The sequence below is a fragment of the Prinia subflava genome, chromosome 1 (genome assembly GCF_021018805.1).
Source record: "Prinia subflava isolate CZ2003 ecotype Zambia chromosome 1, Cam_Psub_1.2, whole genome shotgun sequence".
NCBI classification, from domain to species: Eukaryota; Metazoa; Chordata; class Aves; order Passeriformes; family Cisticolidae; genus Prinia; species Prinia subflava.
This window is the reverse complement of record NC_086247.1, coordinates 108,981,408-109,002,872: the sequence shown is the minus strand read 5'-3', so window position 1 is coordinate 109,002,872 and position 21,465 is coordinate 108,981,408. Positions and strand designations below refer to the sequence as shown.

The following is a 21,465-nucleotide window of genomic DNA, read 5'->3' as shown; positions in this document are numbered from 1 at the left end:
GAGTTAAACATATCATAGACTAGGAACTGAAGAAAACAATGAAGCCTTTTCCTGTAAAGCACACACTTGCTTGATGGACACTTGATGAGGCTACAGCATGTTTTTGTGATAGAAATTGCACACTGGTGGTAGCTGAAAAGCCTAATTTCTGTCTTCTGATTACTGCACTAAAAGCCACTCAAACCAGTCTCAGTGTTGGGCAAGATCACGTGTATATTAGTTGTAGTCCTCACTTTTCTTCTAAATATCAGACCTTTCAGCTATCATCTGGGGGGAAAAATAGTTATTTTAGTCTGAAACATATTTTAAAAAGAATTCTTTAGGGGAGAACTGTTGTTTTGTCCAGTTTGCATCTTCACTGAGCAGATTGAAGGAATTTGTAGTACTCAAAGGGTACTAATTTCAAACAAAATTTGTGGAAAATCCCTTATATTTTTTTTAAATAGGAGATATTCTATGTAGAAATAATAAATCTAAAATATTCTACATGTATATTTTATTACTAGGCATTGGTCTTTGAGTGTCATTAGCATGGCTTCTAAAAAGTGGATAAAAGGCCTACTGTTTGGAAGAAGATGATGATTTAGAATAACTTGAAATCAATTTATGAATAGAGTAAAAACAAGGAAGAGAAAAAAGAAAAATACCACTTCCTTGGATGTTCCTGCCAACCCTTATTCTGTGTAGATGGATTTCCAGTTTCAGTTTGCATTTTTAGATATAAACCAGCTTCGGTTGGTCACCACTGACTCGAGTTTTGAAGACAGAAATCTTTGCTTTTTGGGCTCCTGAGCAATCTTTGCCTGCCTTTCTTAAAAATGAAAACAGGATCTCTTCTGTTAGAGGCAAATATTTCTATCTGGTCCTTTCTGTGATTAAAAAGTTTCAAACTTAAGGGCTAGGGTAGAGATCAGATGTACTTATGAGTATCTGCTCCTCAGCTCATGTGATCATATGACTGTCATGACAGACTGGGAGAAGTAATAACATTCTTTTTCCTTAAACGTAAAACCCAGCACTTGAAGAAGCAAACTCCAAAGGTTGTTAGCAGTACTTTTATGTCCACTTTTGATTTGTTAGTAAATGCATCAGATATATAATTTAATTGCTTCTATTTATTCCTGATTTTATCTTTTGGGATCTTGAATTGATTCCAAAGCAAGTTGAATCTCCTTTTGAGTTTATGGCTTTTGGTTTGACTACTCATCTGCTAAGACCTCTTCCTCCAGCAGTTATGGAAAATTGAAAAGATAAGAGCTTTTGTAATGAGTCAGTTTTGTGTTGTATTCCACCTGGAAAAAAGACACCACCATATAATATTTTTCCCTAGAGGAATTGCAGTATGTTTTTAATTTTCTTTCTCCCCCCAGCCCCCTCCTTATATGGACAGCATTAATTCCACATCCATTGTCTGGTAGTCAGACTTCTCTTCATTCCTCCTTCATAACCCAGTTTGAGTTGAGATGTTCAGAGAAACCTGGTAGGGGTTTTTTTTCTGTAAACGCTTTTAAAGATGAGTACTTGAATATTACTCTAGATTCTTTTCTAGTTAGTGGCACTAAAACCATGGCATACTTTCTCAACCTGCTGAGAGTGCTTTTCTCAGAGGAAAGTCACATTGCTTTGCCATTACTTGCTCACATTACATGATGTGTGTGTACTCACAAGAAAATGAACTAAAATATAATTTCAGTTATGCTTGAGGCATAGACAGCTTTTATCAATGTAACGGTTTGCAGGCTTACAGAGATATTTTGATTTCCACTAATAGTGGTGGACAATCCTATTAATAGATCAAAGATGTAGTAATATTGTAAATCTGTACATTGCCAGCCTGCAACTTAAGGTATAAAATACTTTCTTTTTTGAATATGCTGTAATTTTCACTTCTGGACTCTTGAAACTGCAGGGAAACTTCTGGATACAGCCTGAAATAAATTGAGAATCTGCCATAGGAAGTAGATCAATTCCACACACTGTTGTTGTAAATTAAGGCAGTGACTGTCCAGATATGAAATTTTCTTCTTTCTTTTCTTTTTATAACTATACTATATCTACTCAGTTTGACAGCTAGGGTAAAAGGTGTAGGTAGTTTATTAAATTTAAGATGCTTTTACTAGACAGTGTAGGACTTTGCAGTTCATTACTACTTACTTCATGAAAGGGAAAATGTAGGCAGGTTGAAAAGGAAAAGAATGTACTTTAGGTAAGAAGGAGACTTTGTCAGTCTGTAGTTAAAATAAATTTGATTTTTTTTCTGTTGTGCATTTTCCCACACACACTGTGGTACTGTCTACCTAAAATTTATGCCATCCTTTAGCATTGAATCCAAGTGTCTAGACAGATTTTTTTCCCCCAAATCTTATATTTTTCCTTATGAAAGGATGAAAGAATATTTTAAGTCTTGTGCGAATCAGTATTGTCAAGATTAGAAGCGTCCTGTCAGGAGCAGGAAACAGGTTGTCTTCCTCCTTTCAGGTAGTTTAAAATGTGTTTGTTAAATTATGAACACTTTGTTATATAACATTAAATTTATTTTGTAAAAATATTTGTGTTTCTGTGTAAATGTCCTTATAATACAGACAATGAATCCCGGCTTCCTGTTCCATAGCTTCCATTGCAGAGGACACAAGAAGATAAGTAGGTTATTGGCACAGACACTTTGCCGGTTCAGTATGTTACATATTCTGTGAACCCCATTTCCTGCACTTGTATAATATTTGATTATTTAATTGTATTCAGTGAAGGGAGGGAAGTCACAGGGCAGTTCTGTATTCTGTGTGCACTCTAGAGAAAATGAAGCCATGATCTGAGTGTGGCAAATAAAGTTACAAGACTATATAAAAGATTGTGTGTTACCTGTAATGTGTGGTAATTATTTCATGTTCAGTGCCTTCTGCCATAGTACTTAATTCTTGTTATTGATCTTCTTACAGCTACTAAAATTAACTCTTAATGGAGAAATTTATTATAATATGTGAAGATAAGAACTAGAAGATTTCATGCGACTTCTGTTTCTCGTTAACAAAGATATAACAATTTTAGCCAAGTCAGTCACTAATAGCTCAGTTTTCTTCAGAAACATCTTCCTTCTTCTTTAATTAATTTTTTTTCAAATACAAACTTGAATTTATTGCAGTGTTGACTAGAATTTTGGCAAGGATTTTAGTGCACAAGGAAGGAAATTACTTCTTGATTTGAATTTTGTTAATTCGCTTTTACCTCTTTTTTCATTCATATTTGAGGAAAGAGTAGGAATTGGATTATGATTACTTCCTTTTCTTATCACTTCATAATAAAACTAATATCTTGAATCTCTTCAGAATAAAAATAACTTGTCCTAGAATCTTGAAGGAGCGTGAGAAACAATGATTTCTGATCACCAATATGAAATGTTGTTCTTGGATTTAAATTTCATTCATTTTAGATATTAAATTCTTAATTTTAATGACAAACAAAAAAACCTCCAAACCACAGAAGATGGATAATCTACCCGGTATATTTAATGACTATTTTGTCGAACTTTGATTGAGCAGTAAGGCGTTAAATAAGCCAAACAGAACTTAGTACAAGTGAATACAGTGAATATATAATTTACTACATACAAAGGTTAATTAATGGTTTTATTTAATAGAATATAGGATTTAGAGAATTGTAGGACTGCACACATAAATGTATTTAGATAACATGCCATCAGAATTTTCCACTATATTAACCATGCTTTAAGAAAACAAGGGTTGTGGGTGCAAACCAGTATCAGTAATGCAAGGTGTTCTGCTCGTTGAGATTCTCATGAAAAATGGTAATTTTGAGCAGCCTGCCTTGATCCTTTATGGCAGATGTACAAATTGATTTGTATTTTCTTAGAGTTCTGCCTGCAAACAAACAAGTGTAAGTTAGGTTTCATGATGTCATGAGAAGATGACTTGATGTCCCTAGCTAGTCTGCTGGAACTATTGTCAGCAGATTGTGTTATTACACAGTTCATCAGCTTTGTGTAGTTAAATACTATCTCTTGGTGGGTTCAGCCTCAGTATAAATGTGGCAAAGTTGAGGGATGTTAACTGGGTATGTGTAATCTCTGTTAATGCCACAGTGACAAGGTACATTTAATGGTATTGATTCCACAGTCAAAGTAGTTCTCAAAATATATTACATCACAAAAGCAAGAGTAATTCTGCATAGCTGTAGAAGAGAAATATAATAAAGGAGAAAATGCTGTCATGATGTGTTCATGAATTAATGTAGAATTGTGCTTGAATCAGTCTGACTGCTACTTTATCAAGCTGACATATTAGAGTCTTTAAAACCTGGTTTACATACATTGGTTTCTTAAATATGGGAGTGAAGCTCTCTCTAGAATGGTAGGCTAATTAAAGCTCCTGAATAAAATTTGTAGAAATGCTCTGAAAGCAATAAAAGAATACAGTTAATGGGTATAGCACTACTAAAAAAAATGAGGAGAAGGTCAAAGTTTGTTTAGTAGATCTTTTTGCTTTTATTTGAAGACTGCATTTCCAGTTTTGATATGATTTTGCTGTACAAAGATTGGAATTATGAAGCTGCTAAGGTCAGAAGGTGAAGTAAAAGAGAGAAGTTGAGGATAAAATCTCCTTGGTGCTCCTAATAAGAAAAAGTGGTTTACTGCCAAATATTTTTGCATGGGAAAGTGTTGGGTTGTTTTGTTTTGTTTTTTTACTGGGTCACCTGCACAAGATGCATCAAATTTTCTAATTTCCTTCCACCTCCTCTATATAAATAACACATCTATATATATATATATATATACACACACACACACCTATGTATATATATGCTTTGCATACAGAAGTTCATGAAATACAAGAAACTAAAATGGTATGTCCTGTTCTTACGCAGTAAGTCACCTGTAAACTTGGAGATCAGGAGACAAAACTTAAATAGTTCTTATCCTTTGTTACAATAACTACACAAAAGACATTATTAGAGGTTTCTTGTTGTTTGTTCTTTTTGTAACTTGATGGTGAGAGCTTTCAGATCTTCTGACAGAAATACAGGAGCAGCAAGTAGACCTTTCTTTTCCTGGCACATCTGTTTCTATTTTCCTGAGGGAAATGAAAGAACAGCTGATAATCTGTCACCTTGATGAAATCCTTATTGCATTTTTCTCCATATTGCATATATAATATTTTGTAATAATTTTTTTTCTTCAATGCTTACTTAACTCCCTTGCAAATGGCTCTTCAGCATAAGTGAAGAGTGCATCAGTAAGATGGCATTTGAGATAAAGCTTCTTACCTTTAGCAATACGGTTTGCGTGACAAAATATATGTATTGATCTTTTGATTGATTTTTTTAAATTTAGGCAATTACACTTTTAACCGAACTAATCAGAGAGAATTTCAGAAACAGCAAATTGAAACAATGCTTTCTACCAGCACTTGGGGAGCTGCTTTACCTCATAGCCAACAAGGTAAGACTGCAAGTGATCCTTACAAATTTGGCAAATGTGAAAAAATTTTGCATGGAAAAGTAGACCAAAAAATCAAATTACTTAGTCATTTGTATAGGCAACAGTTTTTGGTCCTTCTGTCTTTTCTAATACTTATTCTAGTTTAAGAAACATGCTGGTCCAACCATTTACTTCATCTGAGATGATTTAAGCAGCAATCTTCAAGTGTAGAATTTTTACTTCATAAAAGGATTTAATCAACTACCGTAAACATTGCTGGCCTCCAAGTGGCAGATCTAAGGGTTTAAATATCTAAGCTAGAGATGTTGATTAAACAGGATGTATGAGGATAGCCTATAATAATCAATAAATTAATATATTAGTGTTTCTATATATCCAGTCCATATTAAGTCATCTTGAAGTATTGTTGGATTCACAGCACTGTGGAAAAGGAAATGAATGATCCTGAGTAATTTCAAATGGACTTGTGTTTATTCCTGATTAAAACTGATTCAAAGCTTTAGTCTAGAAATAGTAGTTTCACACTGAAAGTAATCAGTGGTTATTTGTAGAAAAGAAATACTGTCAATATTAGGAATTGAAGTTTACAACTTCTTTAAACCCTCACATTTCTTCTTCCTTATTCAAAAAAAAAAAATACTCTTTTACTTAACTAAAACAGAGGTGTCTTCAAGCAGAAAAAAGTCTAACCTTGGCTTCTCTGAAGCCTTTGTATCATCTGCATCATCGAATAGCTCTGAATGCTGACACGTTGAGTTAACAAGTTACTTGGTAATGGAGCAGAAGTGTCAAATGACTCAGTACTTTGCTTTAGCTAAGACTTTGTGCTGGATTTCCAGGTTTTATTTTCATTATCCTCTAGCTCTTTTGTATGTTCTACAAGATGTAGTGGTTGCCTTGGTTTTTGTAGAATAACAAGCATTGTCCTGTTTTTGTTCAACAGTTGCTGAAGTATTTGACAAATACATGCTCACAGAACTTGTAATGACAAAGTATGTTCTGAAAAATGCATCCGCAGTCATGTTTATATGTTTTAATACTTGCTCGGTTTCCTCAGGAGAAAAGATTTGTACCTGCTATCATCAAACAAATAAACTTAATACTCCAACTTGAAAATTTTTTTGACAGGAATTTTTTACATGGCTTGATTTTATTTTGAAATTAAACTCCAATAGCTGAAACAATTGTTAATGCTGATTGTATAACACCAAAATGGTTTGCACAAATTTTTCATTCTGTGTATGAATTTCACAATGTTTGAAGCATTGCAACTTGCATATGAGTGGCAATTCTGTCAGGTTTCAAGGTTGGTTTCAAAAACATCAGTGTGATTTTTATGCTTGGTAATACTAACCAATATTTTTAAGAAAAGCGCTTTTTGTTTTTCTATTTTTTATGTATTTAACATCAGGATATTGTAGTGTTGTAGACATTTTGGTTCTCATTAAACTAGAGAACAGTAGTGCTGAATGACCCTGCCAAGATCATACAGTAAGTCAGGGATAATATAATAAAAGAAACCAGAAAGGTTATTGCCAGCCTATATCTTTAAGCAGCAGAGCCTTATGACTTGACCAATAAAGAAAAATAAATCATAACTTCATCTAATTCATTAAAGACTATACACTTGCTTTTTTGTTTCTTTTCATATTGTGCTTTCTTTGGCCTATTTGATTGTTTTATCAAGCTGCTAAATATTTTCATTTGAACTCTTAAGTTTTTGAGGGCATGGCTGATTTTATTTATTCCTTCTGGGGTTTTGTGAAGTGCTTCCAGGTCCAGCCACAATTTTAATATTAAATAATGGTAAAGATTTTCTTTGTCATATGAACATTTGGTAAATCGTAGATTATCAAATACTTAAAATCAAGTTCAGCTGTTTAGGTGCAGGATGATTAATGAGGTAAAATGCAAGATGACTGTTTGCACTTCTATGGCTTAGAAAAAATAGAAAATGTCCAGGTAATCGTAATGGTGCTGTGCAATCCTAAACTCTGATGTTGTATGTGTACTTGCTTATGAGATCGCATAAGTAAGATCTTACACTCCATCACTGCATTTTTATTCCAAACAGAAGCCAAGCGCAATTCACAAGTAGCATGAGCAGACTCCAGGGAGCATGTTCTCATACTCTTGAGTGGATTGCTTTGGGGAAAAACTTTCAAGTTCTGTGTAATATTTTTATCCATTTTATGTTGTTTGTGTTATTAGGGTGCAGAACTTAAAGTTTAATGAAAATCAACATGGGTTGTGACCAAATGTAGGAACTTTCCCCAGTGTTTGGTGATATATTTAAGTTTATTAAGTGCCAAATGCTGTATGTTATGTTTAGGTAATTAAGAATGGTACTAAGTTTCATACCCTTTTGGCCTTTTAAAATTTCTAAATAGAGATTAAACCTTGCAGAAAGGCTTTAATCAGTTTGAAAAATGAAAGAACTGTTAATGGTTTAGGATTGCACAATTTCTTAAGGCTTTTTGTTTATTTATCATATCACATTTAATATGTATGGTTACAAAAGAACTTGGAAGAATTTCTGGTTAAATTAGGTGAATGAAATGAGAAACAGACCCATGCTAGTTCTGCCATAGATTGTCATTCTAACTCTGTTTTGACTCCTAGTCTTGTCCTGCCTCTTCCAGATAGAAAAGATTACACTTCTACCTGTTTGAAAGTAGCCTACCTTTACTTTCTTGAAACTTGGGCTGTGTTTTCTTAAACACACACACACGATGGCTTGGAAGGCAAATGTTTACTTGTCAGCATGTTCTTATTCAGATAAGATGGAGGAGGTGGAATGAAGTGGATCTGATGTGTCTGTTGGATGTCAAGCCACTGTTGTTATTACTGTTAATATTGTCCCATACATCCTAATACAAAGTCAACAGAAAAAAGTTTACAAAGGGGATGTTTAACAGGCTCATTATTAATATATGTGGCAAATGAAATTTTGTTTTCAATAAAGAAGGAAAATTAATTTAACTAGACAATTCAGTAATAGTCTTCCATGCTAATGTGCCATGCTTTAATTAAATTACTGAAATGATCATATTGTATATGTTGAATTACTGTAAGCCATGCAGAAATCAGCAAATTTAGAAAGTGTCATTTGTTTCTGCATCATTAACCCTCCCTTTTATTAAAACCAGTTCATTAGAATGCTAAAAATAATTTGAGAATATAATTAGTAGAATTCAAGAATATGTAATTTCTGAAGAAATTACTGTTTATCATACTTCATCTACATACTAAAACAAGTTTCTCAGAATTTCATGCCCTGTCTTCACACCATCCAATGCCTATTATTTCTCACTTTCTTTCCCAAAAGAGGCTGTCTTTTTTCCACTTGCTAATAGTTCTGTGTTACTAGCCTGGATATGGGAGTTGTTGCAGTTAAATATCAGTGATACCCAAGTGTCCCCTTTTAAACATAAAATTTTACAATAAGCCATTGCAAGGACAGGGGGAAGTGAAGTTCAATTCTAATGGAAGAATTAAGCCCTTATTCAACTAGTAGTGAATGAGCCTCTCTAACAGGGTGGTTTCAAGGAAATATACAATAAGATCTTGAATCAGTGTTCATATGTACTGAAGGCTATACCGTACAGTAAATTTTCTTAAACACTTGGTATATCTTTGTATGACTTTGAGCATTTTTTTCAAAAGAAAGTTTACTTTTTAAATTTTTACCTAACAAAAAACCTAATTTTGTTTGTTTGGTGTAATTAAATCACATTTCAAGAAAAGCATTTCTACTCTTAATAGTCAGTTGTCTCTTTGAAGTACTCAAAATGGTTGAGAGGAATGAAAGAACAGACACTTTTTTGTGTCTGTGTGAGTTAGAATGAATTGATGAAATGCAGAAATACTGGGACAAAGTCTGTTATGGATTTTGGAGATGACTTAAATAAGCCAGTAAAATATCAATCTCTGTGCTGCACATGAAATAACATTAAATAGTAATAATGTCCTGAAATTTAATATATTTAATTGCATATGTTCATTTGAAATGTGTATAATATGAACCCTATTAAGAACATGCTACCCATTTTTTATGTGACTGAGATTGTTGTGATTTTTTGATTTAATCAGTTGTGCCGTTGGCTTCATTTCAGGAGGAAAAAGGGGAGCACTCCAGGGAATGCTGGGCTGTTCCCTCAGCTGCTTACACTGTGCTAATGAGGTGTCTTCGGGAAGGGGTAAGGCTCTTTCATGGTCCTCAGCAGAATTTCTCCTCAGTAATAACCCTTTAGGCATTGTGTGAGGATTGTAGCCTGCAGCATTGCAATACCTTGTCAACCAGGCATTGCTCTTGAATTTAAATAATCATCAGACCATGACCTAAGCAGGAGATTAATGCAGTGTTGTTCTCTTTACATTCAACATTTATGTATTGCTGCTTGTGTTGGGGGAAATGGGATAGTAAATATAAATTATTGTTAGTAAATGTGAAATCTATTAATGATGTAGGCATCTTTTGAGAAATGTTCTGGCAGTTGTGCTGTCCTCCTGCAATTTGATTTTCATACATCTTTGTAAATCTTAGAGCAAGATTTAAGTTTCTTTTTTGAAGTGGATGGTATACACAGTTTTTTAAAACTGCATTTTTATCCTACTGACTTGTCAGCATTCTTATGAGGCAAAAGAGTAGCAATTAGATTTATTCTCATACATGTACTATACTGTGTTCTTCATTAGTTTTGGTGATGGTTTAGCTGTGCTAGAAGAAAGGAAGAAAAATATGCATATAGTCCATTTGTAAAATGAAAAAGAATTGAGTGGAGGGTTTACATTCACTGTTTGTATGAGACCACTTTATTTTTGCCCAAGGCAAAGCTCAAGGCAGAAAACATGTCAGAGGTTGCTAGAAGGTGGAAAGCAAGAGGAAATACCTTTTTTCCTTCCTTTTTGAGGTCTTTATTGCCTGCAGATTGTGATTAATAAAGGAAGAGCCTAGATGGATTTTGCTATCTTCAAACCTTCACGTGACCAAGAACACAGAACTGAGTTTGTATTGTGGACAATTTCCAGCTCATAATTAGAGTAAGATGTCACTCTAAGGCACAGTAGTGAGATGCTATTTAATTATAAATTTAGTAATGGAAGATTTGCTGTTTCTGAATATACAGTGTGCAGAAACTAAATCAAGACATCCATAAGACACTAATTTATTCCTGTAAAATAAAATCACTTCTTAGTCCTGAAACATGTCAAATTCTTCTTAATAATTTATCTTGATATATTTTTTTCTTGTAAAGTGACACGAAATAGAAGTACATTTGCCATGCAAATTGAATTTAATTAAGCATAAATTTAAAATTATATCTAGGCTAGCCAACTACATCTGTGCACTTGTACACTTTCTGTTTGTGATGATGGTAATTTGTAATGTAGATATATATATTTAAATCATGTCTGAAGCTGTAAAACTGTACAAGACTTAAGGATGGAATGGACCTCTAGAGGTCATCTAATCCAACCTCCTGTTCACAGTAGGTTTAAATAGATCAGGTTGCTCAGGGACATGTCTGTTTAAGTCTTGAATATCTCTAAAAGCTATGGTCCCACAATCTACCTGAGCAATGCCTGCACCTCCTTCATAGGATAAAGTTTTTACTTGTTTGTGATTGGAGTTTTCACTTCTGGCTATTGCCTCTTGTCCTGTGGCTATGCAGCTCTGAAAACGTTTGTCACCAGCTTTTCTTTACTACAAGTAAGTAAGCTTTGCATTCTTACATTAATAATTTTAAAAATTATACATAATTACACAATGAATTAATTGTAACTGTTCTAAGCTCAGTTGTGAGTTAAGTAAATTTTACATCAGGACATTTTCTGAAGTTATTATGGACTTACTATCTCAGCATTTATGAAAATGGCAAACTAACTTTTTGTAATAAGGTCTGATCTACGACAGTGCATTGTAGATGCATTAGAAATACTCACTTCTAGTTTTTATTGCCAGTTAAGAAGCTGTATTTAATGTATTTAATAAAAATTCAAGAAAATAAAACCAGTTCATGTCATTCAGTACTATGGTTTATATTGTTTTGAGTTTTGTAAGCTAACTTCACTGTTAGTAAGTTTTATTATTAACTACTCTGAAATGTTCTTGGACTTCTGAAGTTTTGTAAGATTTATCATTATCAAAGCAGAGTTGCCCTCTGAAACAGAACAGTAGAACAGGAAGAGGTTTGAAATATGTGCGTGTCCCTTTTATTTGCCTATAAAGGAACAAAATGTTCAGAAAATACAGATAGTGTCATTTCCACACACCTTCTGTGCCTGAAAATCTAACAGTGACAAAAAAGTGTATGGGTCAGTAAAAGGAGTTTTAGGGTGATGGAAGTAGAAGATTGGGAAAGTCTTTTATCAGTAGGGGAACACAAGTTCAGATTTCCTGTGTTTCAGTGTTGTTAACTTGAGATAGAAGCTGATTTTCAACTCAGGCAAAGAACAGTTGGATTCAGTTATGTGTCAAAATAAGTGAATTGGTACACTCATAAATAAGTAAATAGTCTTTAGTCTACATACAATACTGTGATCTATAAGAATGCATGTTGTAAACATTCTGATATTTGCTAATCTCTTCCAACAACTATTTCCGACAGTGAAACAAGATGCCTGTTCCAGGCATCTGTATTTGTTTAAGTTCAACTTGTAAATGTTTGTGTGCAATGATAGGAAGTGCAAGACAGGAGAATCCTGATTTCTACTGCTGAAGTGTATAGTTGCTAGAGTTCCCATGTTATCCAGTCATGGAAAATAGTTTCTGTTTCAGAAAGGATATTCTTATTTAATATTGAGTACCTAATGCTAATGTGACAACCATTTCCCTTTTATGCATTTTTCTTCATTTATTCAAAATTGCTTTGCTGAAGTTCCCCTTATACTTGACCCTGAACTGATCATCCTATGTCTGATTGGAATCTTGTCATTGATTCTGCATATATATTTTTCTTTATTGTATTTAAGGTTCAACCTACCCAAAGTGAAATCTTGGCTTTAGTTTCTGTTTTACATTTGCTTCTATTCAGTCAATCCTTTCACCTTTTTGTTTCCCCGATTTTATTTTCATTTGCCCCTCCCTTCCTTCAGAACCTCCCTACTCTTAGAACTGATAATCTTTCCTATATCCATGATGTAGGAAAGATTATCAGTTCTAAGATTGATATCCAAACCACATTTTGATGTGTTTTATAATTTTTTATAATTTTTCTTCTCTGATTTGACCTGGATGCTTGGATGAGGTCTCTCACTGAAACTAGATAGCGAAGTCAGAAACTGTGCAAGCCTCCTTTTTAGTCTTCCTGAGAATGGAACAATGGAAAAATCGTTCAGAAACTTGCTGTCTGTCCATTTCTGCTTACAAATGGCATGTAAATATAAAATACACAGTTACATGCAATTTTAGTAATAACTTCATAGAATATCAAAAAGTACATACCGGCAACACACTTGCATGGATAAATGAACATATACATAGTAACTGTATCTGGCTTTTAAAAAATGCATAACCCTCTCGAATGAGTTGCACATGGAGAATATATTTGAGTCAGAAATAGCAAATGAGTTTATGAAGGATAATTTTCTGAGTCTTGGATGTGCAAGGTACTGTGTAAGCAAGATTTTTAATAAATGACATCTTGTCAGAAAGCTTTATAGTGCACATTTCCCTCTTCCATATGGACTTCTTCCTCTATGAGGAGCAAGGTACAAGTCTGAGGGATTTGGTTCTGAACAAATGAGAAATTTTATTAATAAAAGAAATCTTTAAAAAATAATTGCCAATATATAATACAAGGCTGTATGTTTTATAATGTATATTCTTAGCCAGAACTGTTCCTTGATAGTGAATTTGAAGGAGAAAGGAGAATTTTGAGGAGAGGAGAGTAAAATCACAACTGTTTTCTCAGAAAGTACAGTATAGACTATAGTATCACAGGGTCAGTTTGCATCATATATATTCTCATTTTTATTTTTTCTTTAGACATCAATTTTTTTACTGGTAGTACTGCCTATAGGATAAGAGTAATTATCTGAATCATATACATTATCACTTTCATTTCATTTTTAGATATAAATTCTCCAGTTTACTGCCAGAATTTAAACAAAAAAATCATGAAAATATTTAAAAGTTTTTTCTACATGTTTACTCTTCTCTCTGAAGGCTTTATGTTGCAAATTATTGCCAAACTAAGATTTAATTCTTAGACTTATGAATGCTTTGGATGATACAGGTTTACTTCATTAGGTTATATTTGTAGGTTTTTTGATTCTGTCTTCATAGATTAAAGGAAGAAGTGTCTTTAGAAGTTGATTTAGAAGAATTATGTTACTTCCTAAACCCTTCAGCTTTTAATGTTTCTTTATCAGTATTGTGCTGTGACTCAAGTGTATATATCTACATGTAGTATAGGATCTTAGAATGTCCAAGTTGGAGGGGACCCACAGAGTCCTCCTTCTGTCCTGGACAGGGTGTCTCAAGAGTTGCACCATGTGCCTGAGGTGTTGTCCAAGCTCTTCTTGAACTCTGTTAAACTCAGTGCTGAGACCGCCTTCCTGGACATGTTCCCTGTTCCACTGCTTGACCACTATCGGGGTGAAAGACTTTTTCCTGATGTCCAACCTTAACCTTTCCTGACGCAGCTTCATGCAGTTTGTATCACTCATCGCTACAGAGAAGAGATCAGTGTCTGCCGCTCCACTTCCCCTCAGGAAGGAGTTATAAGTTATAACTGCAATGAGATCTCCCCCAGTCTCTTCTTCTCTAGGCTGAACAGACCAAGCAACCTCAGATGCTCTTCATATGGCTCCTCCTCATGGCCCTTCACTATCTTCATTGCCCTGCTTAGGATGCTCTCTGACAGCTGAATGTATTTTTTGTATTGTTTTCCCTAAACCTGCCCCCAACACTCAAGGTGAGGCCACCTCAGTGCAGAGCAGAGTAGGACAATCCCCTCCCTTGCCCAGCTGGTGATGCTGTCCCCAATGCACCCCAGGTTGGCCCTCCTGGCTGCCAGAGCACTGCTGACTCATACTAAACTCATCATCAAACAGGGACCCCCAGGTCTTTCACACAGGGCTGCTCTCCAGCCTTTTGTTCCCCAGTCTCTCTGTACAACCAGGGTGGTCCCAATCCAGGTGCAAAATCTGGTTCTTGCCCTTCTTAAACTTCATATAGTTGGCGACTGCCCAGAGCTCTTAATTTGTTGAGGTCTCTTTCCAGGGCCTCTCTACCTTCAGTGGAATCAACAGCTCCTCACTACTTAGTTTCATCAGTAAATGTACTTTAAGAGGATCATAAAATATTTTATCCTGACTTCTAATAAAAAAAAGTTATGCTATTTTTTGGTAGTATGTTAGTAAACATAGTGACTGTAACTTCAGTGGCTCCAAAATTTTTTGCTGCACTGTTAAATTTATAACAGTCAGGGAAAATATCTAGAAGATTCAGTTATTTCAAAAAAAAATGGAAGTAGATTTTTTTATGATGTTGATTTGCCCTTCCACCCAATTAAAATGGAAAGACTTGATTAACAGGAGTTTCCTTTCAGTAATTTGCAACTTTTTATTCTTCTGGTATCTGCATTTTCACTCAGGGCTCTTTTTCATTAAGCATCCCTGACTTCACTGGAAACAGATATATCTGCAAGTGTTCAACATAACTGAAAATTAGGAGCATTAAGTGTGCGTTATAAAACTAGTTGAAATGTAAACCATTTAAAATAACGTGTGTGCTTCTTTTTTTATACAGTTCCATTCATAGTCTTAGATTTCATGGAGCTCATGATGTGGACAGAGGGTTACTGATATATGGAACTGCTTTATTCATATCTTCAAGATCTATTTTTATTCACTAAAATAGCTTATGTCCTGGTAACATCACTGGATGACTCCTTTAGTTAAGAGACCAAATGTTAGTTTAGATCAAGCTTCCCTTGCAGACTGCTAATTAAGCAGAAGGTGGTAAAAGTCTTGTTGCTTAGATAGTGTCCAGGAGCAGATATGAGAGGAGCTGGAAGGTCTCAGGGGGCAGCAAATAGAATTACTTTGGCAGCATCATTGAGCTTTTAGAGCACAGTGATGATTCATTTTCTAGTCAAAGTAGCAGGATAATCTGGAACAGGGCATAACTCATCCTGTCAGTGGCTGAAAGGAAATAAAGCACATCTTCAGGACCAATTTTTGCAGAGAAAAGCTGTAATTGCATCTGGAAATTTGTTAACATTAATAATAGCCATTATCCACTATATATTGCTTTGATTATGATTAATTTATGGGATTATAGTTCATTTACTGAGTGTTTGTGCCTGCTTAAATTAAGAGTGGAGTCCCAATTGGCAGTCTTAATAATCACTTCATATATAAGAGAGACTTAATTTGACAATTATGTTTCAGTTACAGATTTGATTGTTAAATGCATCAATTTAGTCAATTTGATAAATGCATGTGTTTTTCACCTAACTGTACCCCCCAAAAAAGACTGAAATGCAGAAGTATCATTCACAGAAAAAAAGATTTAAACTGAACATTATCTATAAAATATTTTGAGAATTTTAATTTTAGTAAACCTGTATGAATATCTGCATATTTAGGTCTTTAATAGGTCAAAATAATGCAATATTTTGCAGTAATCAAAACTGTAAAAAGAGAGAAGCCTAAATTCTCTTTGGTTTTATGTCTGCAAATAGGAAGACCACAGAATTCAGTGCAGTTTTTATATAAGAGTGTAACCACTTTAGATAGAACTTGACTTTGGTATTTCTGTTAAATATTTCGAGTAGAGCTCTACAGTTTTTTGGAAGAACAGGAAGGATTATCATAAAAATTATGAATGCAGCCTTTTTTTTTTGGCAGCATTTTACTAGAGTTTCCAAATATTTCTACATGTAAAATCTATATTTTAGATCTACTAAGTCAGTAGAAGGAAAAGTGGATTTGAATATATTTTTAATGAACTATAAGTTCATTAAATGAACTTTTAATGAAGTATAAGTCTCCTTCTGCAAGGCTTTTGTACTACTTTCTGAAATGTTTCATTATCATTGCTCACAATTGGTGGCTCTGATTGTAAAGATAACTATCAGAAATTCAAAGCTTAGTAGGATAAATAGAGATCAGTTTAAGAAAGAAATCAATTAGATATTATGGTGATTTAGTTGTGAAGCCAGACTATAAGGACAAATTGAATTACAGAAATTCTATTAAAATTTATTCTTGCTGAATTCAAGATGCTATTTAAGACACTGTTGAAAGACTTCACTTTTCTTGTAGTTCAAGACTGAGATGAGGTGAGGCAATGCAGAGCTGAAATAACACCAATGTATCTTCCAGTTCTGTTAAAGGCTGATTTTAAGTGAAAATTAGTTGGTTAATACTAAAAGTATGAAGGATTCAGAATCTCATATGGAAATTTGGGAGTTCTTGTACTAAATGGGACCTAATAATTTATCTTAAATATTGGTCAGGATTGTCTGCTTCAAGAGAAAAGAAGGGAGTTATGGAACTAATTATTTTGCAAGTCTTTGCCTTTATCCCAGGATTTGTTGACTGTTGTGAATAAAGAGGGTTTAATGTAATTTTTTTTCTAATGTAACTGAATATCTCGTAATTGTGCTATTCAGAGCATGGTCTGAAGATGAGTGTTGACACAAATTCATGCATTTATAAAGCACTGATCATTGGACACTTCTAACATACCAAAAGTTTTTAATTTATAATGAGTGAATTTAGGGGGATTATTTGGAGATGAAAGGTTTCGTATTAAATTATACTTGTATTAAATTGTCTTTGCAGTAGAAAATAAAGTGGGGGGGAAGCAGGATTTGTGAACATAACTTTGTCATCATGTAAGGTTTCTTGAAGACTTACTTTTGCAATATCAAAAATAATTTAAAAACCCCACCGAAAATATATATTGAATAAAATGTGGACATAGGCAGTAATTTAAAAAGAAATTAGAAACACTTGCAAATGTGTTTTCTTTCCTCTCCTTCCTGTAGGAAGAGCGGGTAGTGAATCATATAGCAGCAAAGATAATTGAAAATGTTTGTACTACTCACTCATGCCATGCACAAGGATTTATTACAGGTGAAATTGGACCTGTCTTGTGGTACCTTTTCAAACATTCTACAGGAGATTGTTTGAAGATAACTCCCATTTCGGTAAGGAATTGCCTTTTGTGGTAGTGTAATGCTTTGGTGTTTAGTCTGAAAAACCTTCTGAATTGGAACTGAAATATATTTGAGCATGTTGGCTGTATGTTTGTGCTTTTTGTATTTCAGACTACGTTAAAATACATTTGAAAAATTTCTAAAGTTGAAAAATGCATTTATTATTGTTCGGTGCTTATGAATAGTTCTTGTGATTAATCTTTTTCCAGAACATGTATTTCCTTATCCTGGTAATAATGAATTATGTTTAAAAAATTTAACCTTTCGAAGAATCTGTTAATTAAATTCTTGCAAAATTGAAATTTCTCTTTTTATATCATGTTTCAAATGAGAATTGTTTATTCTCTTTATCAAAGTCTTGTTTAGAAGACTTAGTTGAATTGATCACTTTTCTTTTTATAAAATTTTCAGGGCCTAGACTTTGCCCTGAATTTTTAAGGCAATATAGAATGAGAACAAGACAAACAGAGTGATGACATGCAAGCAAAAGGTTTGGAACAAAAGGATTTATGAGGTAGAAAATACTTAGCAGCACTGTGAGTTTAACCATATCTCTTGGGCTTTTTACAAGAGTGTGTAGTGACAGGACATGGGGGAGTGGATTCAAACTAAAAGAAAATAGGTTTAGATTATATATTGGGAAAAAATTCTTTATTGTGAGGGTGGTGAGGCACTGGCAGAGGTTCCCCAGAAAAGTTGCGGCTGCCCCATTCCCTGGCAGTGTTCACGCCCAGGTTGGGTGGAGTTCTTGTTTTCCAAAGGGAAAATGGCAGTGTCACTGCTGCAGCAGTATGCACATAGACACATCTAGCATAAAGGTAACAAAAGAGAGAGAAATAAAATTTATTTCATGTATGGCTGCAGAGGTAAATGGTACAATAGATTTATAATTTTTAAAATATATTTATTGATTTTTTTTTACCCTAGTGTATATCTTGGGTTATGTAACCAAAAAAATGTATATTCTGTTTCACCTGTTGAAACCAGCTGGGGACATGTTTTCGTTTTTTTTTTTAATCTCTTGTAATTCCAGGGGGGAGAGGGGCAGATGCCTTCTGATAATAGGCCAGCTGTTAAAACCGGGTGGGCAGTGTTTCTTATCTCTTCCACCACTGTCCACCCTCCAGGGGGGATATCTTCTGTTAATGGGCCATTAAGGCTCACCAGTGAGTGACACATTACATCATCCCATTGTGAGATGCTCCACCCGGTGAGGGGGGAGCCAACCGTTTCTACCAAAACTGAAATGTAGGAACAACAAGCAGCCTGTTTTCCACTGCATTCTTGGAGGAAGAACCAGACCCATGTCGCTAGCACTGGACCCTTTTTCTTTCTACAGGATCATCTCTACTCCACAGAATATAAGAACAGTCCACCTATTTGGACTGCTTTCAACACCCTGACAGCAGGGTTTCAGGTCATATCTCTGACTCTGTCAGGGTTTTCTAGGACTTTTGCTTGTTTGATTTTTTTGTACTACAGCATTTGTATTTTTAATATTCCTAGTAAAGAACTGTTATTCCTGTTCCCATATTTTTGCCTGAAAGCGCCTAATTGCAAAATTGTAATAATTTATAGGGAGGGGGTTTTGCATTCTCCATTCCAAGGGAAACTCCAGTTTTTCCTGACAGATACCTGTCTTTCCAAACCAAGGCAGTGTGTATTTGTGGCAGTCTTGCTTGCAATATAAACTGCCCAAATATTGGGAAAAAGTCTTGACATTTTAGAACAGGAAACCTATTTAGTAAAATAAGTGTTATAAAAACCTTCACTGCAGCATGTGAAATTCTTGGCAAAAACAGTCTTAGAACTTTTATGGGTAGAGAGTAGTCTGTCTCTAAATATTTGAAGTATATATGTGTGAGTCTGGTTTTTAGGCTGCTTTGCTAGAAAGAGTCTTTTTGAGACTTCACCCATTTGATCTGTGAGTTTTATGCTTGGATCGCAACTGCATGTATGGGAAAAGACTGGAGGTAAGGGTCATGATTTCCTTTACTTACTGAGTTTTCAAAGTAGCCTGCTCGATCCTCTCTCCTATCACTACTTTTGCTGTAAGGGTTGTTTTAGATCATATTTCTATTCTTGTCAGTCATTAGACTGGGCAGTAGTTATTTGTTTGCTACTCGGTCATAGTATCTTATTTTTATCTCTTTTGACTAATGCTGAAAGTTCCCGCTTATTTCTCTGCTATCTGCTTGGAGAGCTTTGCTTCATCATTTACCGTTCCCGTGAATCGTACAGCACACTTCTAGGGCCTGCTCCATTTGTAGGGGCTAGTTGGCCAGTTATGCCTGTCTTGGGTACTGCAATAAGCAGCATATCCTGAAGAACCTGTCTCAATTGTGTTCAGGCACTGAACTAAAAAAGATCACCACAGGAATTACCAATGGGCTTTTTTTTTTTTCCCTTCTGAAAATCCAATTTCTTCTTGGACAATATAGTACGTTTGAGGTGGGCCAAGCTTTTTTTTATGCTCAATAATATGCAGACACATCTGATCGTCAAGAATAAGCTTGTTATCAATGGAGATTCACTATAGCTTTTTGTAGCAGTGGGCTCAGAGGTTACTGTCATCAATGCCATATGGTTTGCTACCTTTGCCCTTGGATGAGTGTTAACAGACTATGAGAAGAGTGGGATGTTGTTTGTCCTTCTTTTGAGGGCCCGTGTCACTGGATCCTCCCAAGGCTGTAAGGTTCAGGTGAACCACGAAGAAGCTTTTTCTTTGTCGTAGTGTTTATGATATGGGTATCTAGCCTCTTTTAAGCACTACTGATGAGAAGAAAATTTTCCTGCAGGAAAAACTAGAGGGTAACAAAAAATGTATAAGAGGAAGCTAAAACGTGAAGGGCTTGTTGTATCCTAGTTTGCTCCGTATTTTTTTCCTTTTTTTTCTTTTTGTGTCCATTGATAGCTACCACTATGCACTAGTCAATGAGGCTTTATTAATTGCTCAGTCAGTTGAACAGTGCTGGTGTTTGTGTGTTCTCTTCCAAGTGAGTAGACTGAAAGTATCACAGATTGAAAGTTCCTCAGTTCCTTTGCCTCTTGTTCCTGTAGGTGTGAAACAGCAGCCTGATCTTTGTGGGCTTCTTGTTCAGTCAGGCCTGTTAAGTGCAGTGTATTTTACTGCAATATTTATGTTTCACTTCAAAGTTGAATCATCTGACACTCATGGGTTGGCACTGGGACTTGGAGTGACATTGGTTTTGTCAAGCTCTTACTTCCTGGTTCTTTTTCTTGTGTTTGAAATCTTTGTATTACAAAACTTATTAGTCCTCAGAAGCTACTCTAGAAGCCTTATTACTGATGACATCTGTTGGGATGAAGCTGTGTGTTTTAGGAGGTCATGAGAAACTTACCAGAATTTTGTAGAGAAACTCAGCTGATTTGTGGGAAATCATTTCAATTGCAGTTGACAGTCTAGGTAAGAAAGATTTTTTTGTTTTTTAAATTGTTCTGTTACCTTTTCTCACTCCAAGTTGCTTAGCAATGTGTGCTTGGGTGTTGAAGCCAGCATTTTAAGACCAAGTTGAATGTGCACAGTGAGATCTGCTAAGGCAAAAATTTCTTCAACATTTTGTGCATATCTGTGGTATAAATGTACATATGCACAATGGAAACAAAACCATAACTGCTCCCAACTAATGTTTGTTTCCTGTGAAGGCAATAGGCTTACTGGAGATCATACTTTTCTCTTGTATACTTGCTGAAGTTTGTCTCATGCTGGAGGTAGGGCTTGTTCCAAATTCACATATTGGAGAGCTTTGAAAAACCAGCTGTGAGGAGAACTGCAAGAGTAAGACACGTTCACTGTTCTATATCCTCGCTTTCTTC

The 21,465-nt window shown here is 34.8% G+C and overlaps 1 protein-coding gene across 4 annotated transcripts in view; it reads left to right on the top strand.

Annotated features, from left to right (window-relative positions):
- The window catches only part of ULK4 (unc-51 like kinase 4), a 218,633-nt gene that overhangs the window by 31,605 nt on the left and 165,563 nt on the right, over positions 1 to 21,465 (top strand). For 3 of the 4 annotated variants that reach the window (XM_063407199.1, XM_063407208.1, XM_063407190.1), the window contains exons 18-20: positions 5,345 to 5,452; positions 9,568 to 9,651; positions 17,458 to 17,619. In XM_063407199.1, coding sequence (XP_063263269.1) covers positions 5,345 to 5,452; positions 9,568 to 9,651; positions 17,458 to 17,619 — 354 coding nt within the window. The remainder of the gene's footprint in view (positions 1 to 5,344; positions 5,453 to 9,567; positions 9,652 to 17,457; positions 17,620 to 21,465) is intronic. The other variant, XM_063407217.1, reaches the window with a different exon arrangement.